Source organism: Hemibagrus wyckioides, linkage group LG17 (assembly GCF_019097595.1).
Source record: "Hemibagrus wyckioides isolate EC202008001 linkage group LG17, SWU_Hwy_1.0, whole genome shotgun sequence".
NCBI classification, from domain to species: domain Eukaryota; kingdom Metazoa; phylum Chordata; class Actinopteri; order Siluriformes; family Bagridae; genus Hemibagrus; species Hemibagrus wyckioides.
In genome coordinates this window covers 19,827,508-19,853,553 of record NC_080726.1, presented here as the reverse complement: position 1 = coordinate 19,853,553, position 26,046 = coordinate 19,827,508, and the positions used below count along the sequence as shown (strand labels likewise).

General features: G+C 37.9%; 1 protein-coding gene across 1 annotated transcript in view; it reads left to right on the top strand.

Moving 5' to 3' along the window:
- Positions 1 to 1,884: 1,884 nt before the first annotated feature.
- The window catches only part of lsamp (limbic system associated membrane protein), a 619,635-nt gene continuing 595,473 nt past the window's right edge, over positions 1,885 to 26,046 (top strand). Inside the window, exon 1 of the mRNA XM_058413983.1 lies at positions 1,885 to 2,115. Coding sequence (XP_058269966.1) covers positions 2,052 to 2,115 — 64 coding nt within the window. The 5' untranslated portion in view covers positions 1,885 to 2,051. The remainder of the gene's footprint in view (positions 2,116 to 26,046) is intronic.

Below are 26,046 nucleotides of genomic sequence, written 5' to 3'. Positions count from 1 at the left end.
TTTGCAAGCACTATGCCCTTGTCCTAGACATTAATTAACACTTGAATGACTTGCTTCTTATCTAATTCACTACAAGAGGACACTGATTCCCAAATGCCATGGCAAGAAGTTAATAAGAGAAGAACAAATGACGTCTGGTTCTGCCTTTGGAGATCCTTCAATGTCTATTAGTCTGGTAGTTAGAAGGCAAAAATCCACTTTAGTCTATTCCTCAAACAGAATACAAGCCTTTGAACGATCTGAAAGGACATCCAAGTTCTCTGCATTTGAACTGAACCGAGTAGGATGTCGTATTCCAAGCAACGCCAACAGCAGGGGATATTACTGAAGAAGAACGCAAGCTTCAGGCATCTCTTTGGGTTTGAACACCACAAGATGCGAGATGCTTCATAGCAGGCTTTTCGTAGATTATTAGCAAAATAATTCAAGTTCTGTCTCGGACAATTCATTAAACACTAACTAATTTTGATGCAGTGCCTGAAGGTTGTATATTTCCCTGTGAGCTAAAGGAACTCATTAGCACACACAAATATTAAAAGGCCTGAGAGTCAGCGAGTCTGAAATCTTAATCACCGTGTATATAGCTGTTTTTGGCAATTAGCTGCTAGTGGATAGATATTTCACACTGGCATTATTGGTTTATCATGAGCAGTAATGGCTTTATAACATTCAAGCTCTGAGTTGTGAACTTGTGTAACCTGAGAACAAGCAAATGAGAAAAGATGTAAGACGTATTGAACAACTGATCACTCATATAAATGATACCACATATGCGTATGAATATTAAAAGAGGAAAAGAGAGAAAGAGAGATCGTAGCAGCTGAAATAGATTTTTTCTACTACATACTTTTATTCTGAGGGATTGAAAAGTTCATTCTACTGGCAGATATGTTCTTTCCAAATGAGCATATAAGTGACCTTGACCTAAAAAAAATCCTGTTCAGAGCATTCATTTAGATCATAATGAGTGTCTATTTTAGGGGATGAAAAGACGGTTGAAATTGGGATGCAGTGTGGATCTGAGCCAGACACTGATCAGAGACAACACACACACACACTTACTCAGTATATTCATTCATTCATTCATTCATTCATTAATTCATTCATTCATTCATTACTTCATCATCATCAGTAGGCACTTTATCCTTCTCAGGCTTAGAATTGAACACTTGGCAGTAAGTAGGAATTCCTCTTGGATGGAATGGAAGTCTATCTCTGCTCCATTTTTTTGGCTTTTAAGGTGCTTTATGATGATGATGATGATGACGACGACGACAGTGATAATTACTAATTTGCTTCAGACATCTGAGCCTCTATCTAAGCCACGCGTTTTCTTTCTGCTAAACTCTAAAATGATGATGATGATGATGATGATAATTATATTTATTTGAGTTTGTTTGTTTGTTTGTTTTATGGCACTAATAACCCCCAAGGTCAGGGGTTTGATCTGCACATGGACAAGTCAGCCAATGGTGGCACACTGGATAGGGCTCTGGGTTACTGATCAGAAAGTTGAAGGTTCAAACTGGCCATGTTATGCCCTGGACCAAGACCCTTAACTGTCACTGTATCATGGATGAACTCTGTAGGAAACTGGGAAGAAGAATTTTGCTGTTCTGTAATGTACAGTATAAGTGACAAATAAGAATTATTATTATTATTATTATTATTATTATTATTATTATTATTATTATTATTATTATTGCTTCACAAAGCCGGGGCGTCTGTGCAAGTGTTGGTGCGTGAGCATCATCTTCAAGTACTATCCATCACCGCGCCGTTCACGAGCAGCGGGAGCGCGCATCCACACACCCCCACTCCCCCAACACGCACACACGCACGCACACACACACACACCTCCTCCCCTTTCCCGAAGCGCATTTGCACTTTTTCCTCTCCGCGTCGGGTACAGCGCAGCGCAGCGCAGTCAGAGACCGGAGAACAGAGCAGAGAGAAGAGGAGGACGACGCGAGTAGAAAGAGCGGAATCAGGCAGAATTCGGGCGCATTCTCGGAGACCTTTAACTCGGTTTGGTTCGGTTCAGTACAAAGATGAGTTGCATTTGGATACCCGCAGTTTGGATCCCGGCGTTTTTCGCGCTCCTCGCATTTCAAGGTAGGAAATAAAAGCCGAATGTCTTCATCGTCTGAGTGAAAGAGTGAGTGAGTGTCAACTCCTGTTCTGGGAGAATAGTTGAGTGTAGAAAATCGGGATATGTTCATTATCGCCTTACAAGCACTGTATTTTCTATAAATGTTCTAGCACATGTTCAATTATTATTATTCCATTATAATAAATAATAAAAATACTATATATACTATAATACTACAAGGTGATGAACTAGTTGTAGGTGAAGATCATAGTTGTCCTGATCAATGTCAGAGATTTACATAAAAGCCCCTGATGTCACTGAGTAGGTGAAGACCCCCATGTGGGTGGGATGTGGAGGAGGTGGAGGTGGAGGTTGTGGAGAGAGATATAGACAGATGGACGGTTCATGTCAAGCCACATGCTGCTACACTACATAAGCTCTTACCTTATATAATTATCCTCCACAAATGATATAGGTTTGCTGCAACATGTGTGACAAGTTTCAGGAACACTGCAGAGCACTTCTGGCTCTCAGCCTCTAACATTAGAAACCTCATGGATGTTGTAGACTCCACCCCGGGAATGTGTGCCGTTTCACTCGCCTCATCCTGAATGTGTGTTTATCCTGCAAAGTAGGTTTAAATGTACTGAGTTCTCAGTTTGGATGTTCTTAGAAGGTCTTGGCATCATGTGTTTTAGATGGCATAAGGCATAAAGCTGGATGGAGAGGTCTCACTGTTGTTTGGATGAATTTGAAAGAATCATTGTTGGAAGCATGCCATTTATGGTTTTTCACATGACAGCTGGTTTTAAATCTCCAGCGTTCTTCATCTCCTTGAACATCTGGCTGGAGTTGAAATGCCAAGCTTCCTACACTGAGCTAGTAAAAATGGTTCTAGCCCACCAGACCTTCAAATCCAACTAATTGAATTCCAAATCATTATGAGCTTTTGCAAATTTGGATTAATTTAAAGCTTTCTTTTTGGTGGAATGGATTGCTTGGCTTTGGAATTTGGCTTTGGGATTTAACTTTGAGATTTGGAAATTCAGTGGCCAGTCCGCCTGCAACTTTTAATCCACTTCACCTTGAACATCACTGCTCCATTGAGAGTGACTCAATCTCTTTCCACTCTTGTGCTGACATGAATTGCTATCCTTGGTGATTATAAATGAGAGATCATACAAGACACAGTATTACTGCAAAGTTTCATCATAAGCACTCATGGCAGTTGTTAACTTTTAGAGTATTAGCATTGTTAATCAGTGTCAAGGGACATTTTTGACATGGAAACATAGTAGAGTTTTCTTTCTTCTAGTTTTAAGCACTAATTAGCAAACCCAATGCTAATCCGAATGTCCTTGTCGAAGTTAGTCAGTCCTTAAAGCCCTAATTAGGAGCTGAGATCAGCTTCAGGGCCCATTTTCACTGTTAACACCAGATTTCCAAACCTGATAAGCATACAGTATATAAAATAAAACATGTTAGTACAGACTGTCTGTGCTAATGCTACTATCTCTACAGCATTTACCCATGTTCCAACTAAGGTTTTAGTGACATTTCCTGATTTTGGTTCATTCATGTTCATTGAATTGTGCTTGATCTTATTCTGCAGTCATTAATTCTGTTTGGATTTGCAGCCTCATTGTTCAAAGGTGCTAAGGCAGGATTTATAAAAGGACAAATACCATATACTTTAGGATAAAAGCCACATAAACAATGATTTGGAAAATGAATGGAGTTATCTAGGGTCACTGCCTTGTTCCCATCATCTTCTTCTTCATCTGCTTCTCTGCGTGCTCATATTTTATGTGCAGTATCGGCAATTGCTAGTAGGGGTCTCTCTTGCACTGTAGTGTCAGGATAAAAAACTGGTATACACATACACACAGCCGTCTAGGGTTTCCCATTTCAGCTCTCAGTGGTCTGCATGATCAGCGTCCTTTCTCTTCCTTTGTTGATAGGTTCACTCATAGTGCCTTTGCATAACCAGTCATAAAATGTGAATAGTAGAGCAGCTAGATTGTCTTTTGCCTCTCTACTTTATGCTGGTACCAACAGATTTTGAAATATTAGAATCCACTGATTGAGCCAATCAATCAATCAATCAATCAATCAATCAATCAATCAATCAATCAATCAATCAATCAAGTCCAGCAGTCAGATTAATTAATTTATTTATATTTTATCAAGAACTACTCTGTCCCACATGATGACATTCTGTCTCTCTCGCTTCTTTTCATCTCCACTAATTATAAATCTCCCCACAGATTACATTACAACACAATGCTCATTTGTTAAATGAATTGGCTGAGGCAGGGCAAGATTGTGTTATATATGTCCACTATTCATTTCTCTACAGAGAAGGTTGGCTGCCACCGAGCCTGTTAAGTAGCTCCGCAGGCTCAATTCATCACTATCAAGCCAGGCGTGAGATTCAAGAGAGAATGAAAAGGAGGGAGGGAGGGTGTAAAGCAGACCAAAAAAAAGAAAGAGACAAAATATCTTCGAAACTGCAAGACTTGCCTTGCCTTAGCTTATCCACTTTGTGGAATCCTGGGTACCATCTTAGATGACATTGCGATACTTTATTGGCCCAAGGGAAACTTATTGGTCAAGCCCTCGGAAGTGGGAGGGATTATCAAGATGACTTGGCTTCTGGACCAGAACTTGGCCAGAAAGCATTTCGGTGGCGTACAGGTTCCTCATCCTTATTAAGTAATTCCCCCTTCATATCTGTCACTTCCATTGCTGACACCTTATGTGATGTGTTTGATAGGAAAATCTCAGCCAAGACAGAAAGAGTATGGGGATTAAAAATAGTCTCAGAATACTGGATAAACTGGCTGCAACATACGGGGTGATGATAGCTCAAGTTTTTAAGGCTCTGGTTTGTTGCCTGGAAGATCGGGGTTCAAGACCTGGCCCTGCCAAGCTGCCACTGTTGGGCCCTTGAGCAACCCCTTCAACCCCCCTGCTACAGGAGTCATGGCTGACCCTGTGCTCTGACCTCAACCCTATAAGGATAGGCTATGCAGAGAAAGAATTTCACTGTGCAGTACTGTACATGTGACAAATAAAGGCAGTGTAGCTTACATGCACTGGACATTTGACATGAAACACACACACTATGCACCATCTATAAGTCTTGTAGTAGTCATATTTTCACTTTTTCCTAATGCATGTCCAGGTGGGCATGTGGCAATGGTTGTTGATTATAAGATGGTTTAAGCCCTAGCACTAGCTGCCACTGCTGGGACCTTGAGCAAAGCCCTTAACCCTCTCTGCTCCAGGACTGTTGTTTTATGGCTGAACCGGTGCTCTGCCCCCAACTTACCCCTGATTTGCAAAGAAAATAATTTCACTGCGCTGTATGTGACAAGTAAAGACTAATAAAGGCTTCTTCTTCAAAGTGAGAGGTAGAGGATAAATTTAGAACTGCAGACATGATATCAATCCTTAGGTGAAAGGTTCTGGCAAGGGTGGCCCCTTTGCGGAACAATTCTTGGCTCGGTTATTGCCAGTCAAATTAAGTACAAATAATAGCTTCCATAGCAATATTTTATCTTTGATTACTGTGGTGCAATGCTAAGTACTGCCAAGTGGGAAAATACATGGTCAATGCTATGCACATAAAAAAAAGATTCCATTAAAGATAAAGTTTAATTAGCCTTAAAATGAAGTGGTTGATTAGCATATGCCACATTTGCAACTGAATTCCTGATAGTCCCATAGTTCCTTTGGGGAAGCCAAGTCATTATGTGGGTTCTTCAATGCGTTTACTAGCACAGATTCAAGTAGTGCTCTCATATCAGAGAAAGTTTTGGTATCTTTGTCTGTTTTCCATTTTCTGTATCTTGCTAAAGATCTTCCCAATTCAGTACTTTTTATTTTTGTTTCAGCATGTACAACCCTGTATACTGGATGATAAAGATGTGCTTGTTTAAATCTTTGTCTTTATATAACCTGCTGGCCATGAGAAACCTATAATGCTGCATATAATGTAACTAGGCCATCATGTGCTAGCTAAACACTTGAGCCATTTCTGTCTTCCCTCTAATACCAGAGAATGAGAAGTGTTTGTGTTTGTGTATATGTGTGTGTCCCCATGTCCTTGGCTTTCGCTGCAGTGGGTTTCCTGTGGTGCCTCCATAATGTGTGAAAGCAAAGCAGCAGTGAGTGCTGAGAAACTTCAGAGCTAGGTGGGTGGGCGATCAGACCACTTGAATAGATGCTAGGAGTCTATATGTAGCAGTTATAAAACAGAGATATAGTATAGTACACCAAAACTGGAGCAAAGTTGTTAATACAGTTTTTTTTTTTTTTTAGATCAAACCAGATAATACAACTTCCTTAATATTGAGACTAGATTTGACTGGTTAGTACGTTAAACTTAGATTGTATCACATTGGGTAACACATTCCAATTTAGACTGAGAATAGATTAGGATATGGAGACTTAAAATTCTGACCAAATCAAACTAGTTATTACAGTTCTCTTTAGCCTGAGATTGGATCACACTGGTTAATACCATTCTCTTCAAACCTGAGATTAGATCACACTAGTTAATACAATTCTTAGTTAATACAATTCTTTAGCTTGTGATTGTGTCAGACTGGGCAATATAGTTCTCTATAGATGAAACTGGTTAATGCAGTTTTCTTTAGACCTGACATAGTACCAGACTGGTTAATTTATTTCTTTCCAGCCATGAGATTGGATCAGACTGGTTAATATAGTTCTTTTTAGCCATGCAATTGGATTAGACTGGTTAATATAGTTCTTGTTGGCCTGAGATTGGATCAGACTGGTTAACATAATTCTCTTCAGCCATGTAATTGGATTAGACTCATTAATATAGTTCACTTTAGCCTGAGATTGGATCAAACTGATTAATATAGTTTGCTTTAGATATGAAATTGGATCAGACTGGTTAATGGAGTGCTCTTTAGTCTGATATTGGATTGAACTGGTTAATATAGTTCTCTTTAAATATGCAGTTGGATTAGACCTGTTAATTTTGTTCTCTTTAGCCTGAGATTGGATCAAACTGATTAATATAGTTCTCTTTAGATATGAAATTGGATCCAACTGGTTAACATAGTTCTTTTTAGCCATGCAATTGGATTAGACTGGTTAATTTTGTTCTCTTTAGCCTGAGATTGGATCAAACTGATTAATATAGTTCTCTTTAGATATGAGATTGGATCAGACTGGTTAATATAGTTCTCTTTAGATTCTCTTTAATTCATTTTAGTCTAAGACTGGATCAGACAGGTTAACAATAGTCAGCCAGTAAAAACTGTGTGTAAGTATGTTGAAGCATTTCTACTTTTTTAGGCTATGTTAGATTTTTCAATAGATGGTTCAACTCTGGCTGTCAATCAAAACATATCCTTTATTTAAGTAGTAGGGAAATGCCGGTTTTGTAAGGACTGATCAATATTTACAGCTCTACAGCATTTCGATACAATACAGCATTGTCTAGGAAAATTTGGCAGGCAACAGTGACTGAATCGATGCAGGCATCTCTGTAACGTCTGAAACCACACTCACAGCTCTTTTCATTGCTAGTGTTTAGAGAGGTACAATGGAGATATAAAAAGTCTACAAACTGGGTTTTTGTCATGTTAAAAAATGAAACCAAGATAAATCATACCAGAACTTTTTCCACCTTCACTGTAAAATTACAAGGTAGAAACATTACATGAAAAACAACTAAAAACTTTTTTAGGGAAAAATAGGACAAATAAAAAAGTTACAATAACCTGGTTGTATAAGTTTGCACACTCTGTTATATTTACAGATCAAAAGTAATTATCATATAGCTGCCATCAGTAAAAATTACACCGATTAAACCCCAAATAATAAATATCAGCTATTTCTATAGGATTTTCTTCACATATCCTTGGTTTTATATAACTGCTGAAGCTGAGGTGTATAAAAGAATTTCAGCATTAAAGGAGCTGCAGGAAAATCTGACAAGTACTGATTACTCTCTGCATGTGACAAAAATCTTACATATTTTTAGGTTCTTTCATAGGTTATGGGGCAGGTTGGCTAGTTGTAAGCCCTTTCTCACAAAGAAACATCCAGGCTCAACTAAATCACTTCAAACCATGTGGAAACGTGTTATGGTATGAGCAGACCAGCGCTATACCCAGGGTACAGCATGGTGGTGGCAGCATAATGCTTTTGATCTTTGGAGGTAGAATAATGAATAGATACAAATGGAAGTTGATTATCGTGCACAACGTTCAGATGTCTGCTAGTAAGCTGAACATGAATTTCAGAAACAATGACCCCAAGCATATTCATACATAAGTTTTATACAGTGTCATTTTTACATTGAGGATGGAAAAATTCTGACATGATTTATCTTAGTTTCTTGTCTATCAGCAACAGTAGCAGTGAAGGAGGCATGACCTTGTCATGAATTGAAAAAGTCGTGGCCTCTGTATCTATCAGTACTGATGTAGTGGGTGTGGCATTTGTGTCTATCAGTAACACTGAAGGAGATATGGTATATGGGTCTATCAGTACCAGTAAAGGGGGCATAAACTATGTGTGTCAGTACCAGTAAAGGGGGCATGGCCTATGTGTGTCAGTACCAGTAAAGGGGGCATGGCCTATGTGTGTCAGTACCAGTAAAGGGGGCATGGCCTATGTGTGTCAGTACCAGTAAAAGAAGCATGACCTCTGTCTATCAGTACCAGTGCAGGAGGTGTAGCCCCTGTGTGTCAGTTCCAGTGAAGGAGGTGTGGCCTATGTGTATCTGTACCTGTAATGGAGGTGTGTCCTATGTGTGTCAGTTCCAGTAAAAGAGGTGTGGCCTTTGTGCTTGTCAATACCAATGAAGGAGGTGTGGCCTATGTGTGTCAGTTCCAGTGAAGGAGGTATGGCTTATGTGTGTCAGTTCCAGTGAAAGAGGTGTGGCCTTTGTTTTTATCAGTTCCAATGAAGGAGGTGTGGCCTGTGTGTTTCAGTTCCAGTGAGGGAGATGTTGCCTATATGCGTCAGTTCCAGTAAAGGAGGTGTGGTTTTGTGTGTCAGTTCCAGTGAAAGAGGTGTGGCCTTTATGTTTATCAGTTCCAATGAAGGAGGTGTGGCCTGTGTGTGCCAGTTCCAGTAAAGGAGGTGTGGCCTTTGTGTCTATCAGTACCTGAGAAGGAGGTGTGGCTTCTGTGTGTTAGATCCAGTGAAGGAGGTGTGGCCTCTGTGTCTGTCAGTACCAATGGAGGAGGTGTGGCCTATGTGTGTCAGTTCAAGTGAAGGAGGTGTGGCTTCTGTGTATGTCAGTTCCAGGAAAGGAGGTGTGGCCTATGTGTGTCTGTTCCATTGAAAGAGCTGTGGTCGTTGTGTCTGTCAGTACCACTGAAGGAGGTGTTGTCTATGTGTTTCGGTTCCAGTGAGGGAGGTGTGGCTTCTGTGTATGTCAGTTCCAGCGAGGAGGTGTGGCCTATGTCTGTTCTTTTTTAATAATAATTTCTTGTTTTTCTGATAATCCCAGATTGTGTTAATTCGCTGGTATTAACTCTGATATGCAAATTAGCCCAGCATAAATGCTATATTTTATGACATTCCCCAAATTAAGCATTTCAAATAAAAATAGTGAAATGAATCGGTTCAGATCCCGTCTGTGATGACCAGGTGGCAAGTTTAGTCACTGTGATTCAGCCACGGTTCATTTTCATCACCTCTCATTTGCCCTTCTGCGCCATCACACTCTGGCTGACTGTTTGACAAACACGACCGTGAACCCTCCAAGCCCTGTGTGTGTCCATGTGTGTGTGTGTGTGTGTGTGTGTGTATGCGTGTGTCCGTCTCCTGTTTCCGACCTCTTTACAGAACGAGCTGTCAGACTTTTTCTTGACTCTCAATCCCAATAGGCTAGCTGTCATCGCTGTCATTTCCTTGGTGCCAGTAGGAAAAAAAAGGAGAACAGGAACATTTAAGAAGGATCGATCGATAAAGCTAGAAGAGATACAGCAGAAACAAGCTTGACCTAAATGATGCCATTCATTCGAATATTTCATCTGAATAGATTTGTCTGTAAGAGGCACTGCACTTTATTTTTGTTTTACCTTTATTGATTTTCTTCTCTTTCTCTATTGATCAGCCTGTGATTAAAGTGTTGCTGATATCCAGGATGGGCTCTATTCCCAGCGTTCTGCCAGACTGTTGATTTGAAGGAAATGGCTCAGTCACTTTCACAACACTACTTTTAGAAAAACGTGTGTTTATGCGAATAACATGTAATGAGGTGTGGAAAAAGATGTGAAGGTGTAATTTACCATGTTGTGCCCTGAAATTGAACACCGGAATTCAGATAAACATATCTGAAAGAATCATGTGAAAATAAGTGTATTCTGTGGAAGAAAAGAAAAACACCAAAAAGTGAAAATAAGTCACATATGGAAGATGAATCACTTAATTAACATGGAGAAATAAATGAACTGTGTTACATCAGCTATAAGCTAAAAATAAATCATGTAAAAATCACGTCATAAATGTATCATGTGCAAAAAAACACACAAATCACACTACATGCAAAATATAAAAATTTTTGAGAAAGGTTTACATGAAAAATGAATCATGAAATAAAAAAATTGCATAGGAAAATAAAAACTTGGTAAATCAGGAATATTAAAATAGATCGCACTGAATATAAATATACATGACTTCATATGAAAAATGAACATAAAAAAAACCCCAAAACAAAAAAAATGATAAAATCCCATGATCTCAAGTGAATAATAATAAATAAAAAAGCTTTTTTCTTTTTACGAGCAATCCGTCAAATCGGCTACAGCAGAACGGATGTTGAGAGTTAATGTTGTTTTTACCCTCTCTGTGTTCTTGTGAACGAGAGATTTATTCCTTACTGCACTTAGGCAAATTGCTCTCTCCATCTGCAGACTCATTTAGCAAAAAAAAAAAAAAAAAAACTTCCTGCTGTTCGGAGTTTAAAAGGAATGCGTTTAAAAGCAAAGTCGGCTTCAACACATTTATCAATTCCTTCAAATGGACCGCTTGGAAAAAGATAGCTTTGTATTGGAGCTACAATGGCCATGTTGTTAAAGGCTAATGAGTGCATATGAGCACCCTGTCGATTATTTTGCAACTTTTTGTCCTGTTTTATGAAAACCTTCCTTTTTTTATACCTTATTTATATAAGCAGCACTGGTGATAAATACGGCATAAGATATATATCTGATTGAAACAGAACTTAGAACAGAAACAAACTTTTTTCTCAGATGTCAAAACAACTTCAATATAAATGAACACAAAATAATGACGTGCGTTTAATAAATAAAACCTTCAAAAGGTAAGAAAATGTAAATGAAATATCTGAAACATCTAAGCTTTGTTACAAAACCCCCAAACCTTTTTTTTTTTTTTTGAAAATTATATGGAGCAAAACATATGTAACCCATCGGCATGTACATACAGCATGTAGTGAAAAATATCCCACTATTCGCACTGTTTACTGATTCAGAATCTGAGCAAAATTGATTCTTTTGACTCGCAGTATTACAGGCTCACTTTTAAACACACAAACACGCAAAAAAATGTTGCACAACAAAACATCCAGTAGATTTGATTCTCTTGCTGCAGTGAATCGATTCCGAGTCAAATAGCTTTCTCACAAGAGTTCACTTTGAAGTGCATCGAAGGCTGTCTCACTTAGATGCTCCTCGAACCCGAGTGTGATTGCTGTGTTTAGAGCAGCTTCAGTATTTTTGTTCAACTTTTCTCCAATTTTATTCAAAGAGCAACTGAACCAGTTTTGATTTTAGCCTCAAATAAATCGTGAGTGAAAGAGTTACAGTATGTCAGAGAAAGTACTTTGAAAAAGTAGTGCATTTAAATCATGTCTTTTAAATTATTTATTGTCCGTGGCTGTGTTTGTGTGTATTTTAATCTCTTCATATTGCATTCAAGCACACTGAGATTACATTTGTGGCCTTGGATGTTGGTGGATTCTATTAAAAAAAAAAAAAAAAAAGCATCATGAACACCAAGAAGCGATCCTAATTCCAGGTACAAATTGTTTTGGACAAAAACCTGGAAAAATATCAATCAGGGTTTGGATGTACTTTGAACTTAATTAAATCCATTATTTAAAAAAATATTTATACAAAAAATATTAAAAGAAAAAAAAAATGAGTATGGCTTGACATAAATTTGGTGAGCAGGTAAAGGTGGAGTAGTCGGACGAGTGAAAGAGGAAAAAGCTGAACATGATGCTGCCACCACCAGGCTTCACACATTCTAAACATACACTATATTGCCAAAAGTATTCGCTCACCTGCCTTGACTCGCATATGAACTTAAGTGACATCCCATTCCTAATCCATAGGGTTCAATATGACGTCGGTCCACCCTTTGCAGCTATAACAGCTTCAACTCTTCTGGGAAGGCTGTCCACAAGGTTTAGGAGTGTGTTTATGGGAATTTTTGACCATTCTTCCAGAAGCGCATTTGTGAGGTCACAAACTGATGTTGGACGAGAAGGCCTGGCTCTCAGTCTCCGCTCTAATTCATCCCAAAGGTGTTCTATCGGGTTGAGGTCAGGACTCTGTGCAGGCCAGTCAAGTTCATCCACACCAGACTCTGTCATCCATGTCGTTATGGACCGTGCTTTGTGCACTGGTGCACAGTCATGTTGGAAGAGGAAGGGGCCAGCTCCAAACTGTTCCCACCAAGTTGGGAGCATGGAATTGTCCAAAACGTCTTGGTATGCTGAAGCATTCAGAGTTCCTTTCACTGGAACTAAGGGGCCAAGCCCAGCTCCTGAAAAACAACCCCACACCATAATCCCCCCTCCACCAAACTTTACACTTGGCACAATGCAGTCAGACAAGTACCGTTCTCCTGGCAACCGCCAAACCCAGACTCGTCCATCAGATTGCCAGATGGAGAAGCGCGATTCGTCACTCCAGAGAACGCGTCTCCACTGCTCTAGAGTCCAGTGGCGGCGTGCTTTACACCACTGCATCCGACGCTTTGCATTGCACTTGGTGATGTATGGCTTGGATGCAGCTGCTCGGCCATGGAAACCCATTCCATGAAGCTCTCTGCGCACTGTTCTTGAGCTAATCTGAAGGCCACATGAAGTTTGGAGGTCTGTAGCAATTGACTCTGCAGAAAGTTGGCGACCTCTTCGCACTATGCGCCTCAGCATCCGCTGACCCCGCTCCGTCAGTTTACGTGGCCTACCACTTCGTGGCTGAGTTGCTGTCGTTCCCAAACACTTCCACGTTCTTATAATACAGCTGACAGTTGACTGTGGAATATTTAGGAGCGAGGAAATTTCACGACTGGATTTGTTGCACAGGTGGCATCCTATCACAGTTCCACGCTGGAATTCACTGAGCTCCTGAGAGCGACCCATTCTTTCACAAATGTTTGTAAAAACAGTCTGCATGCCTAGGTGCTTGATTTTATACACCTGTGGCCATGGAAGTGATGTGAACACCTGATTCTGATTATTTGGATGGGTGAGCGAATACTTTTGGCAATATAGTGTATCTATATGAACTGCTTCATCTGTGAACTGCATGCATCAGGACTTATTTAGGCCGCTTTCACTAATACTTATGTAATCATAACATACTAGCCCCTTTTGTAGCTAGAGTTCTATAAAAATATAGAGCAATCCTACACAAAGCAGCTAAAAACAGACTCAGGGTGTAAGAAACGTAAAAGGAACAAGTTAATATCAGACAAGTATGGCTCTATGTAAATATCTGAAACCAGGAAAGATTGATTTGACCAACAAAACATGACACGTCATCACTTCTTCCTTTAGATCTTTTTTTAAAATGGGAAATATATAATACTGACAATTTAGTGCACATTACACACTGCGCTACAACCAGAAAAGTGCTCAGCTTTTCATTCCCCTCACTCCTGTTAATGAATGGTGTTTAATAAACAGACAAAAGATCAGCTCTGTTGAAACGGACATGGGCGTCCACATGGCTGTTTATGTTGTTGCCAGCAAACACAAGTCTCATTAGCGACAAATTCATCAGTTTAATCAAACGTCTCTGTCATTTCATAAACACGCTGGAGCTGTTTTAATCTAATTACAGCTTTGTTGCTATGATATGGAAATGTTTGCCATGTTCATTTCATGATTGTCCTGTTTGCCATGTTTGTGGTAATGTGTTTAGTTTATTCGCCAGGTGTTGGATGTGCTTTTTGTTGTCAGATCGTCAAATATCCAGTCTATATTTAGTTACATTTAGTTACAGGTTGAAAAAAAGAGGCCTCTGGCTGGTGGGTGTAATTGCTCGTGTTATAGTTTGGGATGGTTGGTAATTAATTGGAAAGAGTTGAACGGATAAAAAATCAATCTGGCAACCCTGGAAGAAAGTCACTTGCATGGGCAGCTGAGTCACTGATAGCAGTCTGATTCACGAATCAGTTCTTTCTTTATTCTAACTTTAATACCCTGTTTTAATACAAAGCAGGAATTCATTTAGTAAATTTAGTTAATTTATCTAAATATTAGCAACAGGCTGACATTCATGTGGAAAGACCATTAAAAAAAAACTACTTTAACTAAATGAAAAATTGTGATGCATCAATAAATTTGTAATTCTCATTTTTATTTTTTATTTTTTATGAAAACCTGCAAAACAATTTTATTTAATTTTCTTTCTCATACATTCTTTCTATATACATAAAGTTCTGTATATAAAAATGGCACTGAAAGCAGCAATTATCATGAATTATGGTAGTAGTAGTAATAATAATAATAATAATAATAATAATCATGATAATAATAATAATATTCTTCTTATTATTATAACTATACAACACTATCCATCTCATCATTTGGCACATTTATCTGTATTTATTAGTAAACATTATAAATAAATAAATAAATAAATAAAATATAATGTTTTATTTGAAGCAGTTCCTTACAATTGATTAAGGTTTATTTATTTATTTATTTATTTATTTATTTATTTATTTATTTACTTATTTATTTATTTATTATTATAATCAAATCATTATATTATTATGATTTGATGCACACAGCATGGCATATCGAACCCCATCAGCCCATACAGTGAAAGGTTTTAGATGTTTCTTTCAGCAGAATTTCTTTATGGCCTAATGGCTTAAGAGGCTCCCTGTGGCTATGCTGTTTGTGTTATTGAATTATTTACTTTGGTTTCTCGGTTCTAAAGCAAATTATCCACGTAATCCCTGATCCACTGGATATTTTTGGTCAGTACACATTTGAAAACACTTTCACATTTGAAAACATTTGCTCTTCTTGCATTTTTTCTTTTTTTTTTGGTCTAACTGTATTGGATGTGACCAACACCTGGCCTTCATAACACATTCATAAGCACTATATAAATGTTTTAGAATGCAATCCTGCAGGGTTTATAGAATGTTGAAACGCATGAAAGTCTGTAAGTGAACTCTCATATAGCATTAACTGACAATTTAAGAAGTCATGCATTTTTGTAGAAAAAAAAACAAACATTTGAGCTGTCAGCAAGACTCTTAACATCGCACTGATCGTTGTGATTTAACAAGGTTTCAGGATTCAAGTGCAGATGCAGGTGCAGGTACTTGATACTTTTATTTAGTGTGGCAAACAAAAGAAAGGCATGGGTCATGACACAAGGCCACTGGGAGTACTGCTTTGGAGGGTGTTTGGACCTGCTTGAAGCTATTATTGAATCTAATTTGTATTAAATATACCTTTGATTTTGCCTTTTAGTTTTTATTATTATTATTATGCCAAAATGCCAAAAAAATCTATCTATCTATCTATCTATCTATCTATCTATCTATCTATCTATCTATCTATCTATCTATCTATAAAGCGTAATTAATGTGAAATAGTATTATGTTCACATCTATGAGTTGTGTACTGCATTGCTAAATTTATTACCTTGGAGGGAAAATGTTTTTCATCAAAAATGTATTAATTATGTTGTTATTTGAGGGGAAAAAACAAAGTTTCATTATCTCCAGATGTTCAGAAAATGATTCCATCATGTCAGGAGATAATGAGAAAACAAAATAAATAAATAAAGAAATAAAGTCATCACAAGCTGCATTGATACAATATGTGAACACATGACATGTTAATGCTTCTGCAGAGATTAGTGTAGTTCAGGAAATGCCTGAAATCCCTGGCACAATAGCGTTAGACAAAAAATGAAGCTCATATATCATTTGAGAGCAAAACAGCTGCTTAGATTGTATTTGGTGTCATGAGTAAGTTATTTAGATAAAAGCATCTGCCACATGAATAAACACGTGTTGGAGTCTGAATCGGAGTGTGTGTTGGAGTGTGTTCCGTGTCCACTGTAATGCAGAACAGTGGAATGAATAATGCAAAGCCTCGATCTGTCTTATCACCTTCAAACATTGCCGGAGATGTTTAATTTAATACACATGAACATTTCACTTTGATAACTTGGTTCAGGTTCAGAATCCTAATACACCACAGCGGATGTCTCGAACTGATGCTGGAGCTGTTTTTGGCAATCGAGATCGTAATTTGAATAATTTCAATTAAAACTCACTGGCTTTTATATTCAGTCATTAAACCATGACAGACCGAAGCGTGCGTAAATCCCGAAACAATCAACTCACACTGCATGACCAGTATTTTCCTCGGAGGCACCGGGGCTCTGGATTCAGCCGGAACCTTTTAGAGAATGTGTACGCCTCGGCGCTGGCAATGAAGGAATCCGGCGTGCCAGCTGAACAGGGTTCAAGGCAATTGCGGTGCTCTTTGGAGTGTAAAGATCGTCCTTTATCTGCCTTTGGAAAGAACTCAAGAGTGGCCTTGCCAGATGTGAATTTTCACTTGTTTTTTTGCCTGGCTCGGTGCGGTTTTTGGTGAGAACCCGTTTAAGGCTAAAAGTGAAGGAACGAAAAAAAGCATTAATTAAATATTCAGTTCTCATGAACTCAGTTCTCATGAATGATCTGCTTTAATCACACCACCGGTGTCATGCTACGATATGGATATCTGCATTGATATCAAACACATTGTGAGATCAGTGAATCATTTTAAATATGATCATTCTTGATTGATTCTCTGAAAATTACTGATTGATTAATTTCTCTGTTTTCCAGTGGGTTAGTGTTTGAAAAAATCTTTTAGTCATATCCAAGATACACTCTTCTTTCATTCAGCAGTTCAGAGATTGATTCAATCCTGTGTTGTTCAGTAAATCTGCATGTGAATCAATGAACATTTGAGTCATAACAAAGATTCACTCTTTTCTTGAATCAGTAAATCTTTAAATAAGTCAGTGTTTGAATCAGTAAAGTCTTTTAGTCATGACTGAGATTCACTCTTCTCATGCTTAATAGGTCTGTGTTTGATTCATTCCTGTCATATTCATCGAGTCATTGTTTGAATCAGCGAATCTTTAAATATATCACTGCTTGAATTAGAGAATCTTTTAGTCATGACTGAGATTCACTCTTCTCATGTTTAATAGGTCTGTGTTTGTTTCATTACTGTGTTGTTCAATGAGTCATTGTTTGAATCAGAGAATGTTTAAATAAGTCACTTTTTGTATCAGCAAATCTTTTAGTCATAACTGAGATTCACTCTTCTTATGCTTAATAGGTCTGTGTTTGATTCATTCCTGCGCCGGTCACGGAGTCATTTTTTGAATCAGTGAATCATTCAATCAAAACAGAGATTGACTCTACTTATGGTCAGTAAGTCTGTGTTTGATTAATTTCTGGGTTGTTCATTATTTGAATCAGTGAATCTTTCATTCATGACAGAGATTCCCTTTGCTCTTTTTTAAATGAGTCATTTTTTTGAATCAGCAAATCTTTCAGTCCTGACCGAGATTCACTCCTCTCCTGTTCACAGGAGATCAAAGTTTAATTCAGTGAATCTTTCAGTCATGATCAAGATTCGTTTTGCCTCTGTTTAGCTGGTTAGGGTTTAAACCAGATAATCATTCAGTCATGACTGACATTGGTTAATTGTTTTGGTGTTTGAATCATTGAATCTTTTCAGACATGACTGAGATTCATTTTTCTTCTGTCTGTTCAGCAAGATTGTGTTTGAATCAGTGAATCATTTGGTGAGGACAGTGATTCATTTTTGTGTCATTCAGAGTGAGTGTTTGATTTAGTGATTCTTCCAGGTTTCAGTGTGTGATTAATGTTTAAATCAGTGAATTAATTGGTTATGAAACAAGACTGAAACAAATCTGAACAAATCATTTAATTGAACTTAGTTTGATAACTAAAAAAATCTCTGTTATTGTGTTTTCAGAAGAAAGCAGGTAAGTGTTGTGTAATTTATTTTTTTAATCGACCTTGCTCATGACTGTTATTGCAGCTGAAACAGATGTTTCATACATCGACAAACATTTCAATGCAAACGCTCAGTCTTACCAGTGTTCGTTTTTTTAGACGTTGTGTATAATTCGTGCAGGGGTTTGTCCACTATAATGAGCAGTAATATAACTTTTCCGAGTTCATTCTGTGGAAGTGCGTGATGCAACTGTGGAGAAAGTTGTAACTTTTACTCCATCAGCTATATCTCTTGTTCCCACACCTTCAGCACTGTACGTAGGTGTTAGGAGCGCGTGTGATGCAATAGTGTTAGGCAAGCGAGAACCCGACACGTCTTATTAAAATTACTATGCAACCGCATTCACATTGGCATTCATTACCTCGGCTTGCAGCACACAGACGTTTGGCCTGAGAGCTAACAAGCTGTTAAGCTGCCGATGATTCAGAGGTGACGTGAGACTGGCAGAGTGATGGCTAGGTGATGGATCCTGGCATGTAATTGGGAGTGAGTTTTGTTTCAAACTGGATAACCAGATTCTGTGTAAATATGACATCCTGTATATATGTATAGAAATCATAGCTAATATAAAGAGATTAGAAAAAACATACGCTGAACTTTTGCTATGGGACTTTTTCTGTGCTGTGTAAAGACACGTGTGTGTGTGTGTGTGTGTGTGTGTGTGTGTGTGTGTGTAAAACACTTGCACTGCTTGAGAAGGTCACATATGAATAACGCTGACTGCTCAAGTTCAGCTCTCCATGGAGTTGTCCTACAGCGATCCTGGGCTGTGTTCCAATACTGCTTCTAACACTCCCTTGCCGACTTGCCCTCTCTCTCTCTCTCTCTCTCTCTCTCTCTCTTGTGGGGAATCCCCATCACCATCTTAAGGCCTGTTCTGATACTTTATTAGCTCAAGTGACATTTGTGATACAAGCGCTCGGAGGCTCGAGGGATAAGTCAACATGACTAGAGATGTCAGAAGTGAGAGCAAATTTTACCCAGAAGGCACTGCGATCGGATTTTTCATTTTCAAAAGAGCTCAAATGCCAGCTGCTTGGTTGTAATCGGGAACAAGAAACTATAATATTTTACAGGATTTTTTGAATAGAGTTCAACTGTTGTAACTGCACTAATGTACTGGTTGCCTCAGCCAGGAGGTTAAGACCTGAGTGTAGATTGAAATTCATCCAAATCAAGATATTAAATCATGATAATTGTGGACTTTTGGGCTACAAAAAGAAAAAAATGCTTATTCAGTCATTAAATCAAATATATTTATTTTTATTTCATTTTTAAAACATTTAATATTTTAAGCCTCTTTATTTAATACATCTAAAATACATTTTTTAAATAAATGTATCTTATTTATTTATTATTAAATATGTAAATTATTTTTAAAACTACTTTGTTTTATTACATTTGTTTTATTACATTTTTTAATTAAATGATCCACCCTCTTGCTTGACTGCTTGCTTGTGATTAGGTTTTTTTTTATTATTATTTGGTGTGTTATCACTGGTGTAGCTGTCAGCTGTGTCAGAACCGCACTCTGCTCTTCTTCTTCTTAGTCTTTGCGGCACTGGATAAAAGCCTCAGCTCTGTGATTAAATGTAAATAATTCAGTCATGTTTTTAATAACCTTGCTGTTGATTTTTCTAATCTTGCATTAATTACATTGACAGAAACGCCAAGGGGCTTTGTGTCTTTGACTTTGGTAATTTATTGTCAGGTAATTTATACTGACACGTCAGAAAGATTTTATTTTGGAGTTACAGCTTTTTTCCGATGCTGCTTAAATTTTTTTTTGGATTGTTTTACTAAAAATTTGGAATTGTTTTCTGTGTTTGCACAAAAAAAGAAAAAAACAGTGATGAGGTGAACATTGCCAAACGAGGGCTGCAGGTGCATTCACAGCGGGTAAGCAGCATCCCTGTAGACACACACTGGATGGCCGCTTGGGAACATTACATGCTGTTCCAGGAGAATCTGGATGCTTCATAATAATCACAGCTTCATCCGTTTGCAAAAAATGGGGAAAAAAAGAAATGATGACAAATAGATATAACTGTACTGTGTATGGTTGTGTATGTGATGAATAAAAATTTAAATATGAATTTGAATTTCAATTTATAAGAGTCGTTTGTTTCTAGGAAGGATGTTGTATCTGGTGGACCAAACAGAATCTAGAATACTGTGTATCACTGTGTGGAATTTAATTGTGTGACCATTTCCTGTACAATTCCCAAACTACACTGTCATCATTTGTCAAAATGGACTCGATGGCAAAAAAAAAAAAAGTCTACCAGAACACAGCTCGATTGAAGCTTTTCATTCCATTTGCAGTCTGAGGTCATTTTCACACCTTCAGACTTCTGGAGTTTGGTACGACCGTTGGAGTGTGAAAGCTTTTCTTCTCAGCTCGGGAATGATCCACAGAGCCTCTGGTGTCTCGTCAACCCAGTTGAGGTTCAGTACAAATCTAATCACAATAGACTTCTATAGTAACAAATAGCTGTCGATATAGAAACAAACGGAAACATATTCGAACGAGCAAATTAATATACAGTGATAAATTAATATAGCACCGACAGGTGAAGTGAATAGCACTGATTATGTCCTCATCATGGCACCTGTTAGTGGGTGGGATATATTAGGCAGAAAGTGAACATTTTGTCCTCAAAGTTGATGTGTTAGAAGCAGGAAAAATGGGCAAGTGTAAGGATTTGAACAAATTTGACAAGCGCCAAATTGTGATAACCAGACAGCTGGATCAGAGCATCTCAAAACTGCAGATCTTGTGGGGTGTATCTATCAAAAGTATCCTTTAAGTTCTTTAAGTCCTGTAAGTATCCTGTAAGGAGGCCCAGCTCGCAACTTACAGGATCTGCTGCTAACATCTTGGTGCCAGATACCATAGCACACCTTCAGGGATCTAGTGGAGTCCATGCATCAACGGGTCAGCAAAAGTTTTGGCAGCAAAAGTGGGACCAAAACAATATTATAAATAATATCTTTAAAAAATAAATAAAAAAATCCAAAAATCAATCAATAATATTCAATGTTTGTTGCTATAGAAACAAACAGAAACGTATTTAGACAAGCAAATGAATAAAATCCTGTCATTCATCTTACAGCTGAAACTAGCATCAAAAAATGTTCAAATCCATCAAAAAAAATAAACAGTCATGGTGCGCTTCCTCCGTACAAATCAAATGACAATGGCAACGTTTCTATAGCTGTTGCTATAGAAACGATGATATATTCAAACAAGAGCATTAATATAAACCGCCAATTTGTGTTACATCTGAATAGAAAGTCAAAAATAAGAAAAGTCAACCCAGTCAACAAATTCAATGAAAATGGACTTCTCTAGCAACAATGAGCTGTTGCTATAGAAACGATAACATTAATATAAACCTGTTATCCGTGTTACAGCTGAAAGAATACTGATAGAAACAAATAGAAACATATTAAAACAAGCAAATTAATATAAACCCGTCATTCATGTTACAGCCACAACTGACATTTGAACTGCGCTTTGAGTCGTTCTTTCATCACCGTAGACATCCATAATTGTTTACAAGCTGCTGCAGCACCGTTGGTGTTTAACATTCCAGACATCTCCCAGAGATTCACAAATCGCATCGCAACAAAACGTGAACCCTCCCATCAGATGCACTTGTCTGTTGCGCCAGTCTATTTGCATTTCATTTTCTCAGCCCTGATTTACATATTCATGTCGATTCCAGGCGAGTCGAACTGGGATCGGGTCGCGCCTCTCTCTCGTCTGAGCTAGCTCTTCTCTCGCCGTGATTGGAGCGGCCATGTGACTTGAAACAGCGTTTTCTGACACTTTCTCAAGAGGAGTGCGTTTTTATAACACATTATGCACAGGCGTGATTTCCAAGAGCCGTCCTGACACTTGAGAATGAGAGACTGAAATGAGGGTCACCCCAATTCTTTTGTTTACCTCCACTGCAGCATTTAAATAGATTCTTTAAAAGGAAAAAGCAACAAGGAGCCGAGCTGGAGGTAAAAAACAAAACAAAAAAGAGCTGAAAGCTTCAAGCAGGAATGCTTTACTATAACAAACAGAAGGTAAATATCACAAAACGTGACACAATAATAGAACAAAAGAGCTCAAATTGGTAGCCCACATTTTCTCCATCTAGAAAAAAAAAATTCCATCTATTCAGTCTCCCCTGGAGAGCATGGATGGTACTCAACATGTAATAGTCACATGGTGGAAAAGTCATGTGTAAGGAAAAGGAAGCAGGAAGAAGGTCTTCTGGGAAATTTAGGAGGCTGTGTATGAATATCAGAAATTCAGGTTTCACCTTAAATCAAAATTTAATCATGCAATTTAGCAATAGTAGTACTGACCCCCCCCCATGTCAACCTTAAATCAGTTAATAAACACAATTCATTTGAAATTCAATCTGCTTCAAAAGTATTGGCACCCTATAAAAGAAGAAGAAAGTTATTGTGAGTGTGAATCTGGTAGATTTAGTGGAAGATTTAGCTCATGCCACACCCAGGAGAAGCTCTTTCACCCTTTAGCTGTCATTTTGTCATTTTCAGTTCTAATATGCCCTTATATGGTGTTTTGCAGATTTGGCTAAATGTTCATTTCCCCTACAGGGATTTAATAAAGGAACATCTCATGTCTCTTCTTGTCTCAACTGGTGACTCAAACTGAGAAGCCTTGTATTTTTTTTTTCTACTCTGTGCTCTGTTTTTGACCCACGCTACACTGTCAGCCTTGTTTGTTTGGATTTGTGCTGCTTTCCTGGAATAAACTTTGCAATTGCATCACTGCCTGTCCCCGTTTTCCAACAACATCACTATTTCTGTTACTGGATCGAACGATAATGGTGTGCTTCCTAAGGAAGAGTGACCAAGAGAAAATAAGAATTGAAGTTTTCTTCACAAATCAATTGAAGGTCACACCATTAACTGCTGTCTCATAATGATTACTCGGGTATAAGGGGCTAAAATGGTGTACATGTGATATTCATTTAAGTCTTTTACGTTAAAACTAAACATGAGATTGAGAAAGACTTCGAAGTGAATTTTTGGCTCTGATGCTGCACACGATGGCTGTGAGAAGGTTCTAGACAGCTGGTCACTGAGCAGTAAACACCAAACGTGGCGTATCAGTAGATAAGATCCACAGCATGTTGTAAATAAGAGGTCAGATGATCCTATCAGATTTTGTGCACATTTATCGTTAATCATGTGTATAGTGCGCATGGCCCAGAGCTAAGTTAAAAGCTAAGCAGGCGTGATAATCGATTGGGGCAGTGAAGCGAAGCAAAACTGGCTTAAGAGCTTCCAGTAGAGGATCTTATAAAAATGAGATTCTGCCTCAATGGAGAAAAAAACAACAACAGTGTAAGCAGCAAATCTGACACAACAGTAACGCTCAGTGTACACAGACTTAAAACCGTGTGTAATCACTGATAAGTGATATTTATTTTCAAAGGAGTCTCCAGTGCCAGAGGTAAAGCTGGAATTTTTTACATCCATGACAAGCTTTTTTTGCCTTATCTTATAGAACAGTACTCTGACGACCATCTTAGACACCCAGAATCGAATTTTTTTCTCTCAATATTTTGTAACCGCAACATTAGACTTAACACAAATAAAAAAAAAAATTAAAACAAAAAAACCCAGCCAAATGTTAGGGAAATATTATGATTTCTTGCAGTGATAATTAAAGTTCATGTTTCTGTCTAGCTGTTTTTGTTCCACTTCAACAATAAATAATGAATCAGTCACTTTCTCTTTGACACACATCTTTGTTTCTCCCTCTTTGACATGTCGAAAACTAAATGAGTAAGTCAGTGTTTGTGACTGAAAGGCAACTTTGTGACTGTTGAGAGACATTCAAGACATTTAGACTGTTCAAACACAGCTCAGTCAGCTATAAGCTTCACTCTCTCTCTCTCTCTCTCTCTCTCTCTCTCTCTCTCTCTCCCTTTTATCATCTGAGCATGTAGAGAACTCAACTGATCCTGGAGGCATTTCCAGGCATATTTATCAGATTCTCTTTTAGGATATTTCAATCTCCTATTGCTTATCCAAAGCAGTTCTTATTTACTCAGCGTTTAGAACCCTTGTGTGTTCTCCACCACCATGGATGGCATGTTGTCTTCTCCACCACAGCCAACACACACTTTCGAGAGCAGAGGGTCTCAGTACTACTGAAAAGGAGAGATAGTGAATCGATTCCGAATCGATTCACCTACATGTGAATTGACTCACCTGCCGGTGAATCGACTCACTTGCAAATGAATCGAATTTAAACACAAACTCAGACACTTAATTATCAGGGGAGACGTTGTAGAAGCTTAAAGAAGGTATTTGATTCACAGGTTTCATTGTCACAAATAGTTTTCTGATCCTCTTTGATAAGGAAAAAATATATTTTTTTAGAAATTAATTTAAAATAAAAATAATAATAATAAAAAAACATGTTCAAGATCATGATTTTGTTTCTGTCTTGCCTCTTTTCTTGTTTTTTTTTAGCTGTTATTTAAATTTTTTTGACATTTGTTTCACATCCTCAGGGCTTTTTATGCAGCAACAACACAACTTTCTGAAATCCGTTCTGATTAACAAGCTTACAGTAAACGTTTCTCCATGAGCGGGTCTGTAGTCTAGTGTTGCTCAAAGGAGTGACATTGTTTAATATTCTTCGTGATCCATCAGACTGTCCCCGTTCTCCTTTACACTAACACAGACAGACAGCTCCATCCCACACAGACACACACACACACACACTCACACACACAAAGCAAGTCATGTTTTATTGATGAGCAAAGCACCAGGCTGTTATTTTTATTTCACCATTGGTCTGATACAGATGGAGCTGCAAGCAAACGAGGAAATCTGCAGCTCAAATGAGTGTTGAAACAAAATAATTGGGTCGCGGGGATAACCGATATCATTCTTAGGTTCAAAAAAAAAAAAAAAAAAAAGTAGCTTGTCATGTTAACAAGAATCTGAAAACTTTTTTGTTCTCTGTCAGATGCTGAAGAAAAAGAGACACATTACAGCTTTAGCTATTATAAACCGCTGACACTGGAGACTCCTTCCAAAACTGGTTATAAAGTGTAGCTTGTTGAAAGCATCACCATGTCAATGTGAACAATCTCAATGATGTTACTATAAAAACAGTAATATATTACAATAAATGATTTGCTGCTACATTACTGTTTCTGACCATTTAGAAAAGAATTTTTAAAATTCAAATTTTCAAAATTAATTTTTTTTAATTTAAAATTATAATTTCCAAAATGTCATATTTTCTTGTAATAACTAGCTCACATTCTTTTCAAGGAGGCAAGTCTTTGAGCTGGCTTGCTAAATTTAGCTAATTATTGGAATATTATTATCTCAACTAAACCAAAACTTTCTAGTGGAAATCATTAAAGATTTCTAGTACACTCATTATAGACCACCAAATATACATGACAACATTTTTTATGTACTGTATACTTGGTGGTCTATAATGAAGCTAGCTACAAATAGCTATGGTTTCTAGCTGGCTTGACTTATCAGTCTCACCAAACCAAATCGTTCTAGTGGAAACCATTAGAGATTTGTTTCTCAGTGCATCCTAAATGGGTTTAAG